This window comes from Hetaerina americana, unplaced genomic scaffold, assembly GCF_022747635.1.
Source record: "Hetaerina americana unplaced genomic scaffold, ioHetAmer1.1.p SCAF_3, whole genome shotgun sequence".
In the NCBI taxonomy this organism is placed as follows: Eukaryota; Metazoa; Arthropoda; class Insecta; order Odonata; family Calopterygidae; genus Hetaerina; species Hetaerina americana.
Window position 1 is genome coordinate 32,247,552 of NW_027286874.1, and position 26,014 is coordinate 32,273,565.

General features: G+C 42.2%; 1 protein-coding gene across 3 annotated transcripts in view; it reads right to left on the reverse strand.

Annotated features, from left to right (window-relative positions):
• LOC139690930 (adenomatous polyposis coli protein-like) overlaps window positions 1-26,014 on the reverse strand; it is a 342,509-nt gene that overhangs the window by 187,111 nt on the left and 129,384 nt on the right. Inside the window, exon 1 of one of the 3 annotated variants that reach the window (XM_071588566.1) lies at window positions 1,332-2,670. The exons of the other annotated variants lie outside the window; for them this stretch is intronic. Coding sequence (XP_071444667.1) covers window positions 1,332-2,000 — 669 coding nt within the window. The 5' untranslated portion in view covers window positions 2,001-2,670. Of the gene's footprint in view, window positions 1-1,331; window positions 2,671-26,014 lie in introns of those variants that run through there. 3 annotated transcript variants of the gene reach the window in all.

Genomic DNA, 26,014 nt, shown 5'->3' on the forward strand with positions numbered 1-26,014 from the left:
ACAAAGAGAGTTGTCAGTGGATGAGATGGCGATGTAGTGAAGTACGGCGAGGAGAGAGGGAAGAGCTAAATGGAGAGGCTAACGGATGGAGAACCAGAGAACTACATGCAGGGGCAGGTCGCTCTAATTCCCGATTAATAAAGCCCCAACAATTGAGGGGTGTCAATAAGGGAGGAGGACGACGACGAAACAGAAAGACAGGGGAGAAGGAGAAAGAGACCCAATAGGGGAAGGCGAGGAGGAGAATGGGGCTGGGCTGGACTGAATGGCAAGCAGCTTCTAACAAACATTCCAGCAACTGCCGCGCGTTATGCCATATGGCGGTCCGCTAAGGGAGGAGGTAAATAAAAACGAGTGACACGTGTGCCTCGGAAGAGGATGATACATATGCGCGGGTCGGAAGGAAGTTCCATGAAAGAAGTCTCCTCGCCCTGCTTGCAGGAATGAAAACCCTTCCCCGCTGTTGCTCTCTCAGAGATGTCGCGTATTAACCCAGAGACATGAGACAATGGAAATTACTCGACTGGGTGTCAAAAACAAACGAAATAAAAGCATTCTCAAGGAAGCTGAGCGCCGGAAGCTTACTTGAGATCCCAAGATAAACACGAAGACAGAGAGGTCTTTAAACAGGACCCAATCACAACAACGCAAAACCTTTGCACCGAAGCCCTTTTCGGAATATACGGCAAACAAATCTTACAGGGAGAATTCCGGCTGCATTGATCCAAGAGTGTGCACTCACTACAGATCATGTAAATCGCATTCATATCCAAGCATGGATGAACACTGTACTTGTGTTTCATTGCTCGAATTATCCACAAGACAATAATCGTTTTACGCTGTCAAGCGACGCCGAAGAACTTGAAATGAAATAAAAATAAATATGGTCGTCAAAAGCAACGAGAATTAATGACGGGGCCATCCGAAGACCGATATCCGACGAGTTATTTCATAAACGCATGAGATTATGATTACACTCTTTCACTTTTGCGGTAAACATCTTTCCCCAAGCCAGGTTATATCCTGACATTTTCGAGGCAGCAACTTCCCATTTTGGAATCGATTTGTGCGTGCGGCTGAAAATCACCCACGCCGCCCGCCAACGCAAAGAATTCAGTTGGGATTTCATTTAAATAAAAATGAAGAAATAGGTGAAATTGACACCCCGTCGACGATTGAGAGCAATGGCAATTAAGTATATGGGACGCCCGGCAACGAACTGATTCTTGAGGGATCCCATCTTCTCTTCGGTTCCAGGCCATAAAAACCGAGAGAATACCTTTTTATCCTTTCCGTTCCTCTCTTTTTTACGACCTCGTCCTTCCGCTCACCTTCTGTGACGGCCTCCTCCTCGACCTCCGGCTCTTCCTCTCCGAAGAGGTCATCACGAACAATCTTCTTCCGTGCAGCGGGTGGTATCCGTCTCCTAACAACACCTCTTCCTCGTAACAGCTGTTCTTGTTGTTGTTGATCACGTTGGTATCGATAGCGTAGTAACCCCGGCTCCGGCTGCTTCGTCGCACGCATTCTTCCTCCTCAAGGGCTGCCAGGGCTCTTCTACGCGGAAGCAGCACCTTGGCGTCAAGAGGGGGTGGCGGCTGGACGGCCCTCGGGGCCCTCGGGGGCACCCCGCTCGTGTGGATGGGCAGGGGCGGTAGAGGCGGCAGAGGCAGGGTGAAATCCTCCTCGGTCACGTCATCGTCCGCCGCCTCGGCCGTCCTCTCGTCATCGCCCTCTTCCTCGTCCGTATCCCTACCGCACACTTCGTCGTCGTCATCCTCCCCGCCCTCATCGTCGCCGTCCTCCTCCTCTTGCTGCTTTCCCGTGGACGGGGGCTCGCTCAGCAGCAACACCTCGTTCTTCTGAGTTTTGGCCTCCTTCTTGGCCGGCAACCACCCGATTGCTGCCCCCTGGGTGGCCGGCGCTCCTAAGGCCGACCTCCTAGACGCGCCTCCGCCGCCGCCTCCACCTCCACCTCCCGGAGATCTCTGGGACGCCATTCGGGTTGAAAAGGTTCGGCTTCCTCGTTCATTCCACGGGTGGAGAGGGCATGACCACCCGCAACTACGGAATCTTTCCCTTTCTCCCTGCCTTCCTACGGCTGATGCTTGCTCGGAGGGTACGGAGTCCTAAGGCGGGGCAGGGTTCCGGAGGGGGAGAATAGGCCAAGGGGCTCCGACCAAAATACGACAATGGTAACACCAACACGGACCTATCTATTGATCCACTCACTCACTATGTTCTCCCCTTCTGAGGCTCACACCACCTCGGCAACCATGACGAAGTAGCTCAGGATTCTCCTGTTTTTCCCTCACTCCGACCGAGCCTGCGACGCGTGGGTCCTGCCCACGCTGACGAAGAAATTGACGAACTCACCAATTATTCCCCCAGATTCACGCAACGTCGAGATGGAACAATCCAATCCCCTGGCGTGGCTACTGCGACTCGTTATTTTGGACGGCGTGACAAGTCTACTGCGAAAACAACAGTCACGGCTTCCTACGATGAAAGGATTTTCGCTCGCGAGACACCGATGGCCACGTTCCTGTTAAGACGACGCCGCTGTCTGCCCCGTGGGGCTATGGCAGCACAGGGGAAGACAACCAATGGTGCCTTCGCCTTGGCGTCTCCAGCCGAGAGAAAGAGAAAAAAGCCGGCCTACGCGGCCGCCTGAGTGTCAGCGATCGACTGAATCAAGCGAGGAGAGAGCGCGGCGGCCGGTCGGTGCGGAGGGGAAGGGAGGTAGAATGTGCGGGGAGGGGCGGAGCAGGGGAGGGAAGCACGACATTAACGCTGCGCCACGGCCGCCGCCTGAATCACGACGGTTGCTGAGGAGAGGGCGGGTGTGAAGTGGATGGGCCTAGAGAGGGCCCATGGGAGACGGAACGGGCGGGGAAAGGAGAGGGTTGGAAGTAATGGGCACGAGGGGAGGAAGTAAACATTGAGGGAAAAGAGTGAATCGACGGAAAAGAAATGGACGATAGAGTGGTTGAAGGCACAAATTCCCTTTGCTTTGTAAGAAGGGCAGCGGGAACTTGAGTACACGTTAGGGAGTCGAAAGTCGAACAAAGAGACAGAAAGCCCTGCCAGTAGCATTTATTTACCGAAAAATTGCGAAACAATTGGTTTGCCAATGAAAATTCAGAGAGCCATTGCCGATGAAACAAACTTATGTTGATCAATAAAACATGCTAAGAGTATAAAATTAAAATCCCTAGTTTCAGCACTTATTATTAGGTGATCTACCGGTTAAGGTAGCTTTTTTGATGGACACAGCTACTAAATAAATATTTTGTGACTCCTAACAAATAACAATCCAGCATCCTTACTCTACATCTCTCCCTCTCATCTCTCCCTCTTCATCTCTGAGTACTTTCTTCCTCTTCCAGTACTTAATTGAGCCCAGATGAAATAAAATTTTCCTAGTTTAAGAGAAATAATTTAGCGGAACATTAAAATCTGTTGATGTAATGATTTCAAATTTCAACAATGTTTTTCTCCGAGAAGAAAAGCATTGTTTTTCTCCGTCTGAAGAGAGTTTTGCACAGATGAGGCAGCCAGCCCTAGTCTCATGGGATAAATAGAGCCGTTTGTGAATTCCATTATCGAACTCAACACATGCTCAAGCAATATATTTTTTTTAATATCAAATACAACTTCATGATTATTTTTTAGGAATTGAAGGGACATAGGTGAAAAAAATTCCGAAGGATCTATTTGTGCGGACTCTTAAAAATGTTAGCTGTAGTTAATTGACTCATTTTTTTGTTATAAAAATGGTTTGCATTATAACCAAAGAACACTAAATATTGCAACGCCAGGACTGCGATATTGATTGAAGAATAAACTGCCAAGCTTCATTTACTTCATATTCACATTTATAGCATGGTGTATAAAGTTGCACACGGTTTTCTCCACTAAAAACATCATTTAAAGAGTAGAAAACGTCGGTCTCAAAAGAATAGAGAACAGAGATTGTTTAAAAAATATATTCAGAAATATCCAATGGGCAAAATGTGTTTTAATTTACACCAACTATAGATAGGTTGGGTACGTCCCTTCCGGCATAAAAGATTATGACAAACACCAACTGTCGAAAAAAACATCTTAAACAGATGCAGAAAACCCATACTTAGTTCCTAATGCGGTATATTGCGTGGATGTTACAAATGTGACAGCTTCGAAATTTCTTACGGAAAGTTATATTTTGATGTATCTGGTAGACTAGTTAGAACGCTTGGCTAATAACGAGTCGACCCTGGGTTCCACTCTGGGTGACGTCTCTGGGCACTCTTAGTTCGAGCCAATCTGTGATTTTCGGGCACCAGATATTCCTGGGAAGCTGCAGGCGGCATAGGGAAAGGAACCCCACCATGCGCGAATTTCATACGTCACACTCATCGATCTCTGCCTTCACCTATCAAAACGAACCTTCAGGTTGATTACTGTGGCATCCGCATTAGTTTTCATTAAATTGTTTATTAATTATTTATTCTATAAAATACTTAATGTGGATATAGTTTAGCAGTTGATAAAGCGTATTCATTTTAGATACGAAGAAATACATGGATTCCAGTAACCAACTTTCCCATACTGTACTCATAGGTTTATTAATTCGGATTATATTTGCGATCTACAAATAATTTTAGCAATAGAAACAATTTTTTCTAAGCTAAAAAATAACGAGAATAAAAATGATCTAATTATGAATGAACAAAATGTTTGAAAAAGATTTTGTAGGGCGCAAAAAGAGGTAAATGTGAATTCTGTAGGGAAAATGAGCGCCACTCTTTTAAGTTTGAATTTTTCCAACAGTCTCATTTGCGAATTATAATTTCTGAAACAAATAAATGCCATGCAAGAACCATACTCGTATCAACATTTATGTAAGCACGTAAACCGCAGGTTTACTAGCACTATATTCATATTAATCGAGACACTCCAAGATTAACCGTTAGCATTCAACAAGAAATCGGCATGCACATCACTCTCCGTTTAGTACACTTCAGCACCAAATCAATATTATTTACGGATAATATAAAACAGGTAGGAATCAAAATAAAATCAGTACGGTATGAGTATGTATGTATTGCAGCTAGTAGTAGTTTTTATGGGAGGCGACCGCGAGCTATGGTCATTTGCGCCATTAGGGATGGATGGGAACAGAAAGGTGGTGAGAAACCCGACGTCAGCATTAGCCTACTCTAATCGAAAGGTGCCACGGGGTCCGCAGTTTAACGTCCCATCCGACGGACGTCGTATCCACTCAAAGTGCTTTCCACAAGGCACTTCAAGTAGAGATCAGGATACCCCTGGAAAATATTTGTTGTCTCCAGGATTTGAACCCGGGCGGGAAGCCTGTACGTTAGCCACCGCACCATCCCAATCCCTGTATAACAGCTATGATAAGTACTTACGACTGTTGAATTGTGAGCCCTTAACTTTTCTGTGGCCTTCTTTCAGTGTGTTCATAGAGTTAATGTTCATTTTGTATTCTGCAATGGTTCCAACTTTTGTATTCAATAGCTGTCATTTTCAAAACTATACATGGAAGAACTTACTTCACTCAGGCAAAAATATATGTATCAGCCATTTGAAAACGAATATTTTGACCATGCTTCCTAAAATATAATTAAAATAAAGGATAGTAAATTTCAAGGTTAAAGTAACGCAAGAGGAGGTAGAGGAATATTAAATTGTAAACGAGTCAGGTCAAGGATTGCGTGAATGAATACAGCAATAGGTTGGAAGATGAGAGACCACGACAAAGGCTACCCATTTCTCCCCAGGAGCACTGCAGCAGTCCAGAAATGAGTTACCTTAACTATAAACTCCCTGACCCAGGCAACACCGTCCCTGCATCTTCTTTTTAAGTTCTGGGAGAGCGACACTGAATGAAAAGAGACAGAAAAATGGAGGAGGGATGCAAACAGTGAATGACCTAACATCACGTTCTTCGAAGAGATGGCGTAAGAGGCTTGCCTTCTTTCCACTTGAAAAGAAATTCCGTAGCAGAGACGGGGCAAGTTATGAAACGAAGGAGATAGGAAAGTAGCAGCGAGGGTAGGAGCGAGGATGAGGAAGGAGGAGCGAAAAAGAGAGAGGCAGAGAAGACTGGGGATGGAAGGGAAACTGAGGAGCTGACGGGTTTACGGTGCCATCACGTTTCATTACAGGGGTCTCTTATGTAGGGGAGCGGAGGGGAAGGCGGAGGGAGAGGAGATCTTGTTGAAGGCGTCATTTTCACAACCATCAGAATTAATCCCATGAAACTAAAGTATTAAAGCCACGGCGTAAAAAAAATAAGGAAGTGGGAGTGGGACGGTTGAGCACATTGGGGAAGTAGCGGGAAGAGTGGGTGCGAGGATTAGCGAGCACTCGCGGTAATTGGTCATAACAAGACGCCCTTAAAGGTGAGTAAATGAATCTCGAGGTCCCTTTCGGTGAATTTGGAGATAACGCAACTACTTACGACTCGGTATGGGAAGCCCGTTTGGGCAAATACTCTATTCCGCTCACTTTGAGTTTGAGGAGTTCGAAAAAAATAATTAAATTAAGAATTGTCGCAAATAATTTTACGATCTTGCTCATTAAACTGTTTATGGGATGATAAAATAACGATACTTGGACGTGGATGATTAATTCTTACATTTTTTCTTGTTAACTGATGAAATACACATCGAGTAGGTTTAGATTTAAGGTCTCGGCTTAAACAAATTGACTTGAAGGATGATGTCTTCCTATCCCATACCCGCGTGACAATTTGCATGAACTCTTGGACCATCCTTACCAAGAACTTTTGTAAGAAGCACATATTATCATTGGGGCACCTCACCATTGATTTATGACCGGGCTGGAAAAACAAACTTCAAGATGCGACTGCGTTTCTTCAAGCTATCATTAAGGCTTCAAAGGTTTACGAAAGCTTTTATTGAAAAAGATAAGAAATCAGCATGGGAAAGTCATCTTAGTTAAGTGCTCACAAATTTTAACGAATCAATGAATTTTCTCTCTGACATTTTTATTAGAGGAAATACTATATGATTCCACTGAGTTTAATCATTCACAACGGCCATTGCAATTTCAATGCTAGACAACTTCAAATTAACACACAAATGTGCATATGCGTTTGGGCTGCGTATCTATCTATCAACGGGATACGGTCCATTCAATGGACACCTGAGGCTCAAAAGAAATATAAGCTGCATTAATTCAGAAGGATTTAACTAATGAAAAAGGGCAGTGACTTGAGTAGAGGTTAACGTTTTCACAAGGAGCAGCAGATTAAGGTTTTGGAGAAGGAAGAAAAATCAAGATACCAATCGTGAACTGTAACTTTGATCGGTGACGAGAGAAAAACAAAAAAAAATAAGCGAGGATATAACAGGATTTTTGATTCTCGCACAGCCGAGGACATGTCGAGCCATTACTACATTCCAATAGATTCCACAAATACCAGTACAACACCATAAATATCCACACCTAAAGTGCATTTTCTCCTTAGCACGTTTTGCCAAGATCACCACTAGAACAAGAAATGACGATCTCAAAATTTGATGGTTATTAATATGATAACCATGCGCGAAGAAAAATGCTTCATAGTGCATATCAATGGGATGACTTAGATGTTGGATAAGAATATTATCACATTTTTATGCTTAAATATGAAAAGGGTCATCACTAAAAAAAATTAACTTGGTCATAAGTAAGATGTAGATTAAAGTGAGTGAGAGAGAAACTGAATTGTGACATAAATGGCCTATAATAGAGACGGTGAAGGCAAGAGAGAAAACAAATAATTTCTCACCTCTTCACCAATAGAAAATAAATTAGAAATTAAACGCTTCTGGGCGTTCACAAACAGTGGAAGGTCAAAGATTCTGAACAGGGGAATTTCAACTCTTAAACACTATACTCGTAATGCCTCCAAGCGTCATTGTAATTTAACCGAAATCCACGAAAACTGTACGACGTTTGTTAACAAGTGCTTCGTATTACATATGCATCAAATACAGCACTCATTATCTCTGAGGAGAAAAAGATAAAATCTCCGGAACATCCGAGTTACACACATAGATTAAATGATTGAAACATGAGACCAATGGACGTAATAAATTCCTTCTAAAATAAACACTAAGGAGCACTGAAATAGCGGCTGTCTATGCTTTACGGCTCCTAATGTCAGATATCCATTTCAATGGATAAATTCAAATTGAATGATGAGGAATGAAAAGACATCCAATGCAGCAGCATCTTCAGGCCACCTTCTGTCCTACGATACGTTTTGCTTCTCTTCTCACGTACTGTAAAATGACAAAATACTCAGACAGATCCAAAAGCAAAGATAAACTAGTGAACTCACATAATTAACCTTTTACTCACAGCTAACAATGCAACTGAAGATTACCAAATATTACGTCTTGTCATATATACTCGTCAAAATAATAATTTTAAGTAGGAATACGACATAATCAGAAACGGAATTTGCAGTGGAATGTAGGAGCTGGAATAAGGCGTAACAAATTAAAATAGCCTGCCAACAAAGGAGTATATCAGCGATAAAGGAAGAAATAAATCTAATGGTAAAAACCTCTAGAGAAAAGCACAAATCCACCGGGTATACACTGATACTGTAATTACCAACGATATGATAACACATGGCTCGCCGAAATTTTTTTATTCAAAAGAAAAGTAAGCTAAGCCATTTATTATTAGTTGCGTTATCAATAGATTTCCTTTATTTAAATAAGTATACATTTATTTATAAGTGACGTATCAGGAAAATTAGTAAATTGACATACACATGTGGTAAAAGTATTGCTGTTGGTGCACGAATTACTAAGTCACGATAAATATCATAGTAATGTCTTGTTTAACAAAAAGCGGGAATCCGATAGAAGAGCAGACTGCGGATCTGTAATCAAACCAATATGCGAATGGCTAACTGCCGACGATGAATAATGAATGCGTCAAGCAATAAGAACAGTTTTACGAAAAACCCATAGCGTACAAATTACAAAGATAAATCTATTCCGTCCTGCCCCACATGATTTTGAAGCAATGAAGCTACTGGGCATTTACCATTCCGCATTAAGCGAAGCTATTTTACTTTCATCGGAAAGTGCTCTGAAGTTTTTTCTGAAGAATTTTTTCGAACACCACTAAACGAGGCAGAACACAAATTTGAAAGGAGACAAACCGCAGCGAGTCATTCTTCATGATTGGAAACGACGAGGGGTGAGAGAGAAGGGATTTGGGTAATCATTCGGTTATTACGCGGATCAACGGCTATGAAAGATTCCCATGGGTGGAGAGCGGAAGGATTACGTTTCGCGCATATAAAGAGGAGAGGATTCGCACTAAAGTAATCCACACGACCATATCTGGGGATCCCACCCCCGTCCCTCAATCCTCTCCCCGTCCGTTTCAACCTTTAGCCTTGGAAACCAATGGGTTAATTGCAGAGGGCTTAAGTTAAGGCAGGAGATGAATAACTCTCTCTCAAATAACCGAATAGGACTCTTAAGTAAGCCGAATGAATGCCATTCATTCAGGTTTAACACAAGGAACGACTTTATATTACTCAGATCATCATGACGTGTAATGCCCACGCAGGCCGCTGATTTGTTTATTTTCGCAACTAGTCGTTTTATATGTAGTAACAACTGTTTATCACATTCGAAAAGAAACGAAGTTTCCTCTGAAGGTTGTTTTTAACTTTTCAATATTTACTCGTATTTAAGAAAGCAAAAGAGAGATTAGGTTTTTATTTCCGCCAATAAAAAAATATGGGAACACGAGGATAGAGAATAAGAACTGTTTTATTTAATATTTCTTTTTACATAAGTGTACATAATAAAACGGAGCTTAAGTTTGTATAATTCCGAAATATTACTGAAACTTTCAACCTATGAATACACTGATACATCTGTTTTTAATGCATCACATCAAGCACAGCCGAATTCCCAAATTTCTCAAAAGAAATCATTGATGTATTTTCAGAGAGGTTGTGAAAGGAAAAAATTGGCCAGATGAACCATAGATTCGAAATAAATAAAAAAGAAAACGTCTTCAATAAGTTTATTTAACAGTATTTCTACTGAAAACTTCTGTGATAAGCCAAGTAATATTCCAAAACCAGAGATATTCATCTCGCCAATTCGTATCCTTTTACGACGATTAAATAAATGACAATATAGACTTCATACAGACAGAGCACTATAATATACAATAGGACAAAATTTACTGGCACGCCATTTTATTATTGGTGAGTCGTCGATTCGATAGTGAATGTATACGTGCACGAAACTTTAATTAAGCAGCATCGGGTCACAATCCGTTATTTCCCTATTACAAGAACAAAAAAATCGAGAATGGAGTCGGGGCTGGGTGTATGAGATGGGGTAGAATTTAAATACGCCTCTGCAGGACCCAGCCCCTTCCCGACACAACGGAGAAGCCAACCCCCCTCCATCTCCTCCCACCCCACGCTTCCTCTTCTCTCCTCCTCCTCCTCCTCTAAGTTATTTTCCTCGCCCAAAAAGCCTTTAATAACGCCATCAGGCCCAAACACCACTGATTCAGACCCCTCGATAATGGTTTTGCCTCGAAAATGAATCCTCGCCATATTAAAAAAGAAAAAAAATAAGGCTTAAAACAAGTCGCATCCATGGAGAACAACTAAAAGCTCACGCCTAACACGGTCTTCTTCGCCCTTCCCTCCACATTCCTTCCCTCGCCTCTTCTTCCTCTTCCATTGACTTCTCATTCACTATTCTCACCGCTCCCTCGCCTCTTGTCACATCTATCCTCCCCGTCGGAACACGCATACATTCCTATCAGACCATTTCCTCTTCCCATATGGACGACACAATTTCGCCAACGATCACGTCTTTTTTTCTATCAGCCCTTTCTCGCCACCGCTTTTCTCCCTCCCATACTCACTGCCTTCCCTACACCTCTCCCTCGAGCCTATTTTCATTTCTTTCCCTTCTCCCTTTGTCCAACCTCTCTTCATTTACACTCTTCATCATACTCTTTTCATGCTCTCTTCCTTCGCCATATTTTTTTCTTTCGCTCTTTCTTCCTTCCACTTCCCCTTCTTTCTCTGCCACTGGCCACCCTTTCCCACACTCCTCCCTGAAAACTCCACCAATTCGCGACTTTATAAGAGAATAACGAAAAGGGGAGACCGCCCTTGATGGAATGCCTCAAAAATAATATTCAAACCCCTGCGAGGGCAGAAAGGTCCCTTCGTATAATGCGATTACATTTTAATTAAACTATAAAACCCCATGTCGTCAGGGGCGCCAGGAGGCGGGCGACACCCTCACGACCCAACTCCTCCCGTTGCTGAGGTTAGTGAGGAAACGCCCCAAGCCGCCCCAAATCCACCCTTCCGCCTCCCTCTCACCCCACATCCCACCCCATACTCGCTGCCCTCGGTTCTCCCCCGCCCATGAGCCTCCCCTTACACCCAACCCGAAACCTACCCCATAAAATCCTCTCCGACTCACACACTCCCTTCCAGTCCACCCGGATCTCCCCGCGCCCCTGCACCCCGCCCTCCCCGTCGCCGCACCTCTTCCCGCTCCGCCCCCGCACGCGCGAGAGACCGTCGCCCGACCCCCGCCTCCCTAAAACACTCCCAAACCACCGAATAAACCTCTTCTCCGGACATATCCTTAACCCCTCATCCTCCCTGCACCCAATTCCCTCCAATGCGGCCAGTGTCACCACCCCGTTCGTCCCTTTCCCTCTCCTTACATTCTCGTCCCACCACATCTATACCTCCCTCCATTTGCCCTAAAACTTCCACCCTTTAAACCCACCCCTTGACGCCAGCCATGGTCTAGAACACAGTTTTGCAACTCCACTCTGCAACCTACATCCTCAAGTCCAGATCCATAAGAGAACATCCGCCTACCTTCTCCACCTCACACCTCTCCCGTCTGCACAGAGATGCATACAATTCACGAGGGACGCGGAGGGGACCGCCTTTAACTTCTACACTCACTCTCTCCACCTGCTGTCCTTCCCCCTCCGTCTACCGACGAATCTTCCATCTCCGCCCTTTCTTCCATCAAGACCCTCAACGCTCATCTCCTCTTTCTCTCTCTCTCTCCCGCACAGCATTCCTCCCTCCATTCCCTCTCATCATTCCTTCCACCCCACTCAATCTCTCTCCCTCTCTCTCTCTCCCGCTGCTCACCACCACCCACCTTCCCTCACATAACTCCTCCTCTTTCCACCTCACTCCCACCCGCACATCACCGAAAAAAAAAGAAATGTGTACAAAAAAATGAATCCTTCCCCTCCCAAACAAACCCACTCTCACTCTCGGCGGAACGTGAAGGTCGGGCGGCTTAGAGCGGAGAAGAGGGAGGGCGGAGGGGACAGAGGAGGGGGGAGGGGGCATCGAAGCTCGCAGGGAGGGCGGCGGCAAGAGAATAGGTCGGGAGGGGCGGGAGGAGGCCGTGTCGGGCCGGTTGCAGCTGGCGCGAGGTTGGCTTGGTGGTGGGGTGAGAGCTTGGGAGTGGGAGGATGGGGATATTGAAGGCTGGGGGGGGGTGGATGAGGGGTGGGTGGGAGAGAAGGAGGGGAAGCTGCCCAGGCACGGGTAGGGGGAAAGGACTAGGGCGGCAGAGAGAGAGGGAGAGAGGAATCGATACCTCAGCACGGGCCGGGAGAGCTCTCTTTCGCCAAACCACGCGCTCTTTCTCTCTCTCACTCACTTCTCTCCTTTCCTCTTCCAATCTCTCTCTCCGCCTCCATAGTTTCCTTAATCCCGACTTCCCACGCACTTTCACTGCTTTCTCTGCCCCTCTATTCCCTCTCTACCTTTCCTTGTACACAACCCCGACTTTTTCTCCTCCTACCCTCTCTACTCCCTCGATCTTTCCCACGCCTTTCCTCCTCCAGTTCCTCCTTCTTCATCAACCTCCGCGCGCCACCCTTTCGCTCCACATTCCCCGCTCAAGCCTCGAAACCCTACACATAACTATCTCGCACTCACCACACGGTGCAGAAGAGCCCAAAAGTCGACACGTGCTTATGGGCGCTAGGTTCACGGGCCGAAACCACGGAGTGGAGATGGAGATAAAAGAGAAACACATGTGCTTGTGTTTGTGTGAATGGATAGGTGCCCTAGATTGAGGAGGAGAATCTCTTCAAGAAGACCATGATTCTTCACTATTCAACACTTCCCCCCCCCCCGACGGATTTCGCACTCAACTCACGTCCGCTAAAGACTTCCGACAAGAATGATTTCATCCCTACGAGGATCTTAAGAATGGGCACTTTGCGTATCAATAAAATATTTACATCCGCCCAATAAATCACACAATGCATACTAAACCGCCGTGTAACAATAAGTTTGTTTTATACCGTAGTAAAACTAGTTCCAGGAGCGTTTCCACTCGTGGCCACTTTTCTTTCCGCTATGATTTATGCGAAACGTGAAGAGAGTAATGATGCTGCAGGTAGGCTGCTTTAAGGCCTTCACGTTAGCAGCATATTTGGGAGCTACTACACTCAGTGTTATGTATCGAGTCGAAACAAATGCGGTAAAATCAATTTTCATTGGGAAAAACCGACTAAATAATTTATTCTTGACAACCCAATCGATATATGGATAACATCGAGTGAAAAATACACACACACAATAAATACATATATATATATATATATATATATATTATATATATATATATATATATATATATATATATATATATACACACACACATATATATATGTGTGTGTGTGTGTGTTTTTTTTACATACATAAAAACATATAAAGACTTCCTTTGTAGCATCAGATTATTATTTATGAGATTTATTACTTTCTAGGAATAAAACATTTAATTCTTCCACAGTTAGTAATGTACGCATTACCATAAAAAGTGCGTTGTCGAAGAGATAAAAATAATTACGGATCGGTCCGAAACTTAAGTTGCTTAGTTGTTTTAGGCTATGTATCTAAAATTTCTCTATCGCTGGAAACACAATATAAACAACAGTTCATAGATTGAGCCGGGAACAATTGAATATTTAACAGTTCATAGGTTTAAACGCGTCGGCAACCTAATAAATTGCAGCTTGATAAATGTTTTACGTATCGTGAACATTCAGGGAGCAAAAGTTTATAAAATAATTCAATATCAATCACGAACAACGAAGGGATAAAAAAAACGAGAAATTCGTTTTCACATTTGAGAAAATTAATGAATTGTTACATAACGCCTAAGTACATCAACCATACTGATATATACGTCTTGGAATTTCCACCTTAGCCGACACACCGGCAGAGTATTATGGACATTCTCATTTTCAATACGCTGTATAAGTCGTAGCAAACACGTTTTGATCAAGAGGAAACTTCCGCAAAAGCGGGCTAAATTAAGAACCCGTACACGTTTAAAAAAACCACCTCATACATTAGTCAAACAATTTGTGACTAAATATTTCGGGTTCGATTTTAAAAATTACAACCCTTTGCCGTCTAAACACCAACCGCCGAAAATATGCATGGACAAAAATAACGACTGAATAAGCAACGATCCGTTTTTTCCGCGTGTTCGATTCTATCGCTCGATATGAACCCCGTACGCATGGGGACATCTAAATAAAAGAGTATCCGAAATAAATTTATGGAATATCATCGAGAGATCAAAGGGCAAGAGGTTACGGCTACACTGCGACGTGTAAGAACAAAGGGACAGCCGCGGTCTGTGGGAGAGAGATGGATCAAGGGAAGAAAGAGTGAAGGAGGGATGGGAGTGGGGATAGAGGATGCGGAGGGAGATGACAGAGGAATTGGGGAAGGGAGGAAATAGGGGATAGGCGAGAGGGGTGGGAGGAGAGGGAGGAGTAGTTAGGGGTGAAAAACCGGGGGCGGGGGGAGAAGAGGATGCACGACATCTGTCCCGGACCGACAAAGCGCCCGGCCCAGCGCATTTTTTGTCCCACGCAACTGCCACGAGGAAACTAGAAATCCGAAAAAATAAAAGAGAAAATTCTTTCTGAAGCCAAGGTAAATAAGAGTAGAGTGAGAGATGGAGAGTTTGTTTGAGGCGCTTCGAGGCAAAATTGGCGCCTCTCCACTACCCTCACTCTACCTCATTGCTGAGTACCGATGCTAACGCCTTAAGTAGTGGGATTCTTAAGAGAAGAATTTGTCGTGAGGAGTATTGCCTTTAAAAGACCGAGGCATTCCCTAACGCGAGGAAAAATCCTTCACGTACTTGATGTGAGAGCGCGTAATTTTTACCACACCACCTTTCCTTCATCGCAAGAATGTAGACCAGTCGGTACAAGAAGCCACGTCTACGACATTTACTTGGATGTCTTTTTCTAAACTACAAAAATCATCGTTATAGTAATACAATTCGTTCATGGTGGTGACTGTCACATTCGGATTGGAAATTCAACGAATATTTTTGGCGAGAATGAACCTTCGCTTTTTGAGCACTGCAAGTATGCACGCTCACGAAGGTAAAAAAAGTTTATTTCCTTAAATGGGTTAAACAATTTCAATTATTTGAAGGCAAAGTTATAATTATTATACTAAAGTTTGGCTAGCTAAACATTTTATTAGGGGTTCTATCGATTAATTTTTCCAATATAATGAAAACTTCACACAAATAATTTGACACTCGCAGCGATTTTTCGCGAAAGTTAAAATTCGAATTAAAATACGGACGGCATGGTTGGCTTAATCCATTTAAGGGATTCTAGAATAATTTCTTGAGGAAACTTTTACAATGATTTACCGTGTTCCCCTGAATACAAGGCAACTTTAGATACATCGAAAACTTCAACCGAAGAAGTTTGCAAAAAACCACTGCTTATCGGCCTTCTATCTGTAACACGTTTGAACAGTTAGTAAGAAGATAAGAGACCCTTTTGCAATAAATTCGTGCACCCTCGGCCGTATCCTAACCCTACAACATATGGGCACTTTAAGCTTTGGATCCGCTTCTAATTGTCCCTTCCCGATTTTTTTTTAATTCCTCAACTTAATAAAACAAACTATAGCAATTTTTCAACCGATTGATAGTCGCTCACAAAACTTAGGTGACTGCATGGGAAAAGGTAAAAAGTGAACCCGAATGGGCATTTATAGCGATGGATTGATGTGTTTTAATCTCATATTCAATGCTCCAAAGATGTAACAGAAATTAATCGTCAACGCTCGCGTACCAGATCATACTCATCGAGCAGTTTCCCCGTTGTCTGACGCCACATGCATAAAGACTATCCGATATGAGTATTAATCTTTCCAGGAGGTTCATGTGTAATTAATTAAGGTGCGTGCACAAGTAGTACAGACCTCCGCCCGGAGGAAGATATCAAGACATCTTCACAGTTAGGATTACAACCTGGGGTAATAGAAACCCTCCTGTAATTTATATCCTTTAACTTTTTTCATTAAAGTGAAACCGCGGAAGTCAGCCTTTCTCCCTTGAGTTTGGACTAACTATTTTACCGACAGATCATCGCTAACGTTTCTCCTAATATTTCATTATTAACTGCGATCGATCTACATAAAAATACACAAATAAAACTAGGTCAATACTTCTTTATACACTTTTATAGGCGTTCTTCGATACTTAAGCCCAGTTTTAAGTAAACTGGACGGATCATAGGAAGAAAAAATCTTTTTAAAGGAAGTTCTTTTAAATCGTCAATTTCTTAGCATAAAATATATTTTCCCAGAACCTTAAAAACCAGTATGTTTGTCCACTGAAATTTATTCAACCGCAGACCTTACATAATATAATACAAAATAAGTAGGTATACTACATGAGTAAATAATGGTAGATAACAATTTAAAGTAAACGATACCAACTTCGGAATCTCTTATGATGAATAAAAAAACACTAAACTTTTGCTACAAAACACATATCCACAAGTTAAAAGACTTTTAACTAAGACACATTTTTAGGTGGAAATGGCGATATCAAATGACACCGGCAACATCTATTGCCAGCTTTTAAGGTTAGAATGCCTTGTTTTCAAATCGTAACCGAACTTACAGTAGATTAGGGAAAACAAATATTATGACGCAAGGATTTATGAAAAATGTCCTCTTTGCGTGACGAGTCACCAACATACCACATATAACAGAAAATATTTGCCACTTTAACATCCTTAAAAAAGAAGAAAAAATGAGTAAATATGTGTATGCAGGAAAGAGAAGTTTGTTTGACTAAGCAGAACAAAAGAATTCAATGCGGAGGACCAAAATACGATAGGAGTACACCGTCGCCATAGAAAGTAGGACGCATGAAATTTTTTGAGACAGAAACCTTAGAGCGTATAGTAATAACAAAGGATGACTCCTTTCCAGAAAGTAAGGTAAATGTTTTACAGCACAAAATTTTTCAGATTTTCCTGAATAATATTGTCATACTATCGATAGATGATTTATGTTTATTACCATTCAGATATCACTTTAGCATGCATGTACGAGTACATTAGGCTCCCAATTCAAAATATACCATGGTCTTCAACTTTACATAACATTCTGCCCCAAGCCTCTACAAAGTTTGTGGATGGATCGAGTAATATTATTATCAAATACGAGAAAATGGTAGTATCGCCAAAGAAAATAGTCAACTAAATCAATAGGCAACTGAAGTATGTCAATGCATGGCATCTCTAGTTGCATACACTAACTCGTTTATGGAATCTGACATCTGTCAAGTAGCCCATGCATCAATCTTGTTTGGGCAACTAAAGCTTGATTAAAAAAAAGGAAGTATTACATTTAATGTCAATCACCATTGGCTCACACCCATTCCTTTCAACAGGCGCCACAAATTACAGAAAGATGGAGAAGTCCGGAAGGAATGAGTATTGTATGGTATATTCCTGTATTTTATGACTGTGGTTTTACGTAAAGGGTTATATTTTTATACTATTTCTCTAAAATTAAGAATAGAATTCATATTTTATTCATGCCCACGGATCATTGTTCTTTGCCGCCCACACAACATAACCTACATAGAAGTTGAGTGCAACCCGATGAAACAAAACGCTAAATCAAAGCACAATGGCTAATCAGTAAACTAGACCGCGAACACGGGTCGCAGAAGCCTTAAAAATGGAAGAGACAACCTAGACGGTCCTGACGAGGACTCACAGTAAACAGTCAAAAGGACACCATCTGAGAGCCTTACCAATTCAGGGCAGAGTCGGGTTCGGCCGGCGGTCCGCAACCTTACTCTGGAATGCAAGCAAGCGATTCTAAAGGGGGAGGAAAAGATAGGCGAAGTGGAGCTCGTCAATCAACTTCGTTTCAAAACAAAACCAAACCGCAGTACGACCTCAAAACTCTGAAATATCACCACGGATAGATTCCCATAACCTCAGTGGAATACCAACCAATATCCACAGTACACAGATCTAGCTTTTGTTTTTGCAAAAATAAAGGAGCCATTTGTAAGCTTCCATAAACGGGAGGTTTTTATAGAAGCCAGCAGCTGTACAAGATATTAGCATATGTCCATGAGGTCGTGGTCCTCGTTTCCCAATTTTACTCCTTCATAGCCTACATGGTTTGTATAAGGCGTACCTGGAAAATTTTCGGAATTATAAATTAATTTCAGACATTGCTACAAGGCCTCAACATTCTTCAAAATGTATCCCTCGAGCGGCGATACACTTGCTAGCGCCTTATCCACAACTCGAGGGCTCCCTGGTAGGCGGATTCCGAAAGGGTACGCGTGCAATCTTCTTTGACAGCACTTAGGTTCCATGGTGGTGTCCTTTGAGAAACGATTTCACTTTTAGGAATAGGAAATATTCTGCTGGTAGCAAGTCGGGACTGTAAGGGGGTTGGGGAATCTTCGCGATGCCGTTACAGAAGGTCTTTGCAAGCAGACACTCGACTCAGCTGTCGGTCATCCGTGAAGACCTTCGGGACGAGCTTAGCGCAGATCTTTCGCATCGCTAAATTTTCAGGGGTAATGGTGTGCACAATCATCTTATCAATGCCATTACGATCTGCGATCACGCGCACACTTAACCGCCGGCCTGAATTCAGTGCTTCACGCACACGTAAGGAAAAAATTAATACCGATACTTATATACAAACGTTGTACTTACCTGACGCATAGTAAACATATCCATATAAACGAATGCATTTCCAATTACATTTTTTTACAGTTTCAAGGAAAATGTTGACTGTGAGTCATAATTAAACGTAAATTATATGGTCGATTGCCGACAGTAGATATTAACCTATGTAATAATAGCTAATTGAATTTTCTACATATTTATATTGTCTACATATTTTTATCGTGCGCCGTCAATGAAATTTTCGGACGTTGATCCATCAGAATAAAGCTACAATATGGAAATACATAAAGCTGCAGCTAAGGAACAACAGTTATTGTGACGAACTTGGTCATTGTTCAGTTACACCGACTACAAAGCAATCATGAGGAGGAAGGAGAGTATACGATTGGTTATAGGATATAATTGCGGGTATCCCAGGAGGAAAACATTTGATAGCGATGCGGGATTCGAACGAGACGGTAGGTGAAGTAAGATATGGTGATGAGGTGAGAGATTACGATTTAGGAACCGGGAATGACCGCGGGGAGAAAGCAAGAGAGTTCTCAAGAGACAGGGGTTAATCATCATTGATACATGGTTTAGGATGCCATGGCGTAACTACACATAGAAAATGCCCGAGTACTCAGGAAGATGCCAGTTAGAATATATTAAGGTTAGACATAAATTTAGGAATAGCGTGATTAAATCGCACAGTTTCCTGTAAGCGGCTGCGAACTCAGAACATAATTTAGTAAAAAACCTAAGTGGAATATCCAATTCAAATAGATAAAACAGGGCTGACGGTACACGAAATGGAATTTGGAAGCATTAGCAGGGACGATAAGAAGTATCATCAAGCTATAGAGAAAATTATGACAGGGAAATGGGTATTATGGAAGAAAAATGGGAACATATCAATCAAGGGATATCGAAAGCTGCAAACGAAACGAAAGGAACAGTAAATAGGAAAAGAACAAGGAAACCATGGATTACGGACGAGATGATTAGAAAGATAGATGAGAAAAGGAAATTGAAGAACGTAAATGTAGAGCTCGGTAAAATGAGGTGTAAATACGAAAATAATCAACTGAGGTGCGTAACAAATAGAGCAAAAGAAGAGTGGTGGAAGACGTAGTGCGAGAATATGAAAAGTTTGTAGAGGAAGGGTGAAATTGATGCGCTATACAGGAAGGTTAAAACTCTGCCAGGAAATAAGAAGGGAAAACGTCGCAAACAATAAAAAATAAACAGGCAAAATATTAGTTGAAGCAGAGAAGATCCAAGAGAGGTGTAAGGAATACATTGAAGATCTGAATGGTAAAGACATAGCGCCAGCAAAGTCAGATATAGAGAGAGAATAAGACATAAATGTAAGATAGCTTAGGTCCAGGCTTACCTGATGCCGATATAGAAAGGGTATTCACGAAATTGAAATCAAATAAGGCCCTGCGGGTAGACAACAATCCCACGGAACCACTTAAAGGTTTAGGAAAAGGTAGGAGGAAGAGTTTTTATGGACCAATTCGTGGCATTTACGAGGGAAGAATTTGGCCGGAATACTTCGTCAGATCAGCCAGTGTTAGTTCCTATTCCAAAAACGTTAAAGGCTACATCATGTAAACCCTTCAGAATAATGATTCCGCACACAGCTAAAGTTGTTCTCAGGATCATCAACAAGATGATGGAGAGCAGGGAAAATGACTACTTAGGGGGGATCAATTTGGGTTCAGGAAGTGGAAAGGAACGCGAAATGCCATAGCAGTAATGAGATCACTAACACAGAAGATCATATATACAATGAGGATGTATTTGTCTGCTTCGTAGATTTCAAAAAGGCGTATTGTAGAGAGAATTCGGTAGAGTTAATGAATGTATTGCAGAAAATAGGAGTAGATTGGAGGGACAGGAGACTTATTCGCAGCCTATACAGGTCTCAACCTGCTAAGGGTCAAGTGGCGGATGGTGAGTCCGGATGTGGAGTGTTAGGAGGAGGGGTAAGGCAGGGGTGTCCATTATCACATATGCTTCTCAACATGCACGTAGATTGCGGATTTTGAATGGGTGAGGAGATGGATGGAAAAGGTGAAGTGAAGAAAGTCTCACATGAAAACAAACAAGGAAGTGCTAGGTATGCTGAGTGAGGAAAGATAATTGTTGAGAGTAATCAAAAAGCGACAGGAAAGATGGATGCAGAGAATACTGACTGGCAATGGGATGTTGAAGACATTTTTCAGATGTTCGTCATAAGAGCGATAGAGGGGAGTAAGTGAAGCAAACGAAGAAGTATAGGAACAGGATAGGCATGTTGGACAGAATAAAGGAAGGAATATTCGGAATAGGGGAGGGTCTTATTGTAATGTTGTTTCTCAGATTGTGTTTTGTTCAGAGAGACGAGAGAATTGTCGCTAACCGTTTGGTAACTTGTGTTCATCCAAAACCTACCTTAGTCGGGTGATTACCAATTATATATTAGAAATCACTTCTCTGTTTTTTCTTTCGTGGTAGAAAGCCGAATTCGAAGGACGAAGAATGTAACAATTGTAAGACGAGAGTACAGCCACGTCAATAATAGGATTAAAACAGGAACGAACCCGTCGACACCCATGCATTTCTGATTTTGCAAATGTAAGATCACCATTTTAAATTACGCCATGCAGTTCGCTATCTTTTATGTAATGGAAGCCATCAAATTGTGACTCTATGTGGTCTATAAATAAAACTTGAAACGCTATGGGTATCATAATTCTATATTAATTAACCAAAATAATCATCATTATCATGCTTTTAATATAAAACATTAAATAAAATTAACGATTTATAAATATACCTATTTTAAATTATACAAGTAATTAACTATTGGGAATAAATAATACGTACCAATCAAAATGTTCCTATTTAAACACCTCTAAAAAGATCTTAATGGTGCGCATTTTAAATTCAGAAATTTTCGTTAACTATATTAATGCTACTAACATGAGAGTATACTCTACCGCCCCACTTTCCACCTCCACACACGGCCATGAAGAAAGAAATAAGCAGACAAGAATTAAAAGTTTAGCTTATACTTTCCATAATTCTCTTAATTTATAATAATATAGTACGAAGAGATAACAGAAATTGGCTGGTACGAGTATACTTCATAATAGGATATTTAAAATAATTTGACCACGATAATTTTCATCTAAGTACTCAATTCTTATTATGCTCATGAAATACACTTTCATCCATATATATCATTAAAACGATGAAGCTAGATAGCGCTAGCGAACAAAAACACTGGGAGCTAGGAGAAATCATTCTAAACCCTGAACAAGTGAGTGAGTGTGATTCACAAAGGTTTAATACACCCCAGTGATTGTGCGTTTACGGACAGCTGCCCCTCTCTTCCTTGATGTAGGTGGCTGCGAGCACCGAAAATTTGAAAGTTAGTGAGTCTCTTTTTGTGTGTTTCCGTGTTTTTGTCTGAGTCCACTAGTGCTAAATTTTATATATTATTATTCACGTCCGTGAGACTTTCAAAAAGTGTTATATATACATATATATATATATATATATATATATATATATATATATATATATATATATATATATATATATATATATATATAAATACACACACATACATATATATATATATATAATGGGCTGACACAATATAACACAAATAGAAAAGAATAGACACATTTAAAAGAACACTCACACGGTAAATTGTTCGAGCTTTCGGCCCTCTCAGAGGCCTTCTTCAAGAGACACTATATATATATATATATATATATATATATATATATATATATATATATATATATACACATACATACATACATATGTGTGTGTGCACACTTTTTAAAAAATAATGCACTTAAATCATTGAGTGACGACAACATAAATCAACATAAACTAGGAACAATGCCAATCTAACACGTGCAAGATACATCGCAAGTAGGGTAGCATATTGCATGCCACTGCAGGGATGAATTGCACTGCAGAATTCGGGTAATTACGACAAAAGCGGATTTGAAATTCAAATCAAAGTCAATCATCGAAGAGAAACCCAAACCGGCACGGCTAGTGCAGAGTTATCAATTGGCTAGGTAATTCCACCCGAAGACCGCAGATTCCGATGGCAAGTGTACACGTCATGCTCTATCCTCATTTTGATATGCGTAATAAGGTTACAGGTCAATCACACCGGTACATGATTTCGTAGAGGCAATTTAATAACCCAAGAAAATAAGCAAAATTTAAATAAATGGCGAGATGGATAAAATTGTTCTCTTGTTAGCAACATTTTCCACCCTTAATTTTTATTTCATATCAATTAGATACTACCAAGGACCCCCATATCTATTATTTCTGTCAGTTCTACGGCGTTATTTTTGCACCTTACGCGGCAATCTTCTTTGAAATCATTTCCATGAACTGCGCAAAAACAAGAATCTGGAAAAGGAAATGATGCCATGTGAATAATTTACATCATGGATATCTAAGGGATCTTAGCAAAACGCAGTGGATCGAACTTCCACGCTGTCCGACTCCACCCATTTCCAAAACGCCAGTGCGAGTGAATAACATCCCACCATCTAGTCGGCATCAAAAAAATCACCCATGAGCTTGCTTCCTCCCACAAAGAGCTGTCAAAATATGATTTATGTACGCTTTTCCGCGAGAGTGTCCGCGGTATTACGCACCCTCTTTAAAGCGTCGGTGATTACATATTCATTTTTTTTCTGAGGAAGCGAAATGCGAGCGCGAATCCCGTCCCTCACCCCCCGCCGAGGGGAGATCCTGTAAAAAGGGAACACGGCCCGCGGCAGCACAAGACTTGTGTCAATCTTTATCACTCCTTATTCCTCCTACGGGAGATTCTCTCGACGTTAACACGACGCAGGCTGTTGTCCTTGTGAGTTACGTCAAAACTGCGACGAGCTAGCCACCCCGGGATTTTGCGCGCGGTGAATTTGCAGCAAGGAATGTAGGCCGAAGTTTCAGCCGCCAATTATGGAAAGGGAGAACGAGAGACCTGAGGGAGAGGCAGTCAAAGAGAAGGACAGCATATGCTTTCTAAATGACATGTGTAGGCTATTCAGGTCTTCCGACAAAAAAAGGGCAATTACACGAAGGGACACGTGTTCCCCCAAAGGCTTTCTCTCCATCGCTGATTCACTGATCAAAAGTTAACCATTCCACCCGGAGTAAGCATTGAATAAGTTAGAATACTGAGCACTGAAGTTATACGAGTGCCTTTTCGGGATGTCTAAGTTCTCACTACTGAAAATTGAACTAAAAGTCGTGCATAAGGTAGAACACTTCTTGCGAATTAGCGGGATGAAAAATCCCTTTCCTCGCAGATTTCTACCGTAACCGATTGGCAGAAAAATTAACGTAAAAAAAACAAGAACTCTTTCTCGATAGAAATAAAATTCTCCGAAAGCCTGCTAGAATTGCATACCAGATTCATCATTCCAGAATGGTAACCGTGGAGATACGACAACATTTTGAAATAGGTCGAGAGACATGGGAAGGTATCAGATTGCATTATAGTTTGGATTTAGGAACGGAAACATCAAACAGAACTTCTTTCCAGGTATGTACGTCTATTCAGATCATATTCCATGGTTATGAAACTTGCTTTCGATGGCACAGAGGCCGAAATCAACAATTCATTACTCAAAAACAATGACAAACGGAGGAATAATAAAAGGTGCTTTTTCAACATTACCGAGGTACCAACGACCATTACATATTGAAATGTCCCCTCTTCAATAATTAGTAAATGATAAAGGGAGTGAAATGCCTTCAACTTTCAGCAACGCATTATTTCTTCGGAGAGCTGTCTTTGTCCCGCGGTCGGCCAGCAGGACTTGAAATAATGGACTCAACGCGGACGAGAGTGACACAACGGGGCCAGGACCAAAACCGCCGTTAGCGTGACAAGGCGGCGAAGAGCGTGTGACGACAGCCGAGTGAAGATGAACGAGAGCCACGGGTGACAGGGGATACGTACGGCGAGGAGCTGGACGGTGGGGGGGGGAGGTGATGGGGAGGGTGAAGCCGGAGGAGGAAAAGTCACGAGAGGTGGGTCACGAGAAAAAAATATACCGGAAAAGGCAAAGAAAGAGGGACGAGGGGTTTGTACGCATGTGTATAATTACTTATAAAGAGGAGTGGAGTCAGCAAGCGCCACCGGGGATGCGGTTGCAGAAACACAGCGATGCACTGGGTCAAAAATGAAAGCCGTCTTGGAGCTGTAGGAGGGGATAGGTTCGGATTCACGACAGAACGGAAGAAACGCGACCCGCTGCAACAGCCGCGGCCCGTGGGCGCGACGCGTTGGAGATAAAAAACGGAGATGCGCCCGACACGAGGAACCGGAGTAGGAAGCGTTTGTCACCTCTCGGGCATAAAACAGCCCTTTGATCCACTCCTTATCGGCGAGCAACCGGAGAGCGAGAGAGGCAGGGGTATATCATGACAAGCCTACCAGGTGGTAGGGAGGAGAATGCACTTCCTGGACGACGTACACGGGGGAAATTAGAAACATAGCCGAGCTCTGAGCAGGAAGATGCGAAAAAATCTGAAACTTTTGTAAATACGCCAGCGAATTTTTGCTCTGGGTTTCCAGGGACCACCACCAGGACACATGAGTGCGTCGGTGGAGATGAAATAAATAAATTGAAAAATTTCCCAGATTTTCCCTGAGTAATTAAATGAGTGCTTCTTAATTAGAAAAGTTCAATTTAAAGCGTTTTCCCTTATTTCCTAAGGGTAATATATGGGTGATGAAGCATTTTCCAATCCCATTTACACTATGGTTTGCATGACTAGGCAAACCGCTGCCGCAGGGCATCACACTAATTGAGATGATAAATATATTCCATGCATATGATTTTTCAAAAGGAACACACGGATGGTATATTACGAATTACAAGGTGTCTCGGCTTTATCCAGG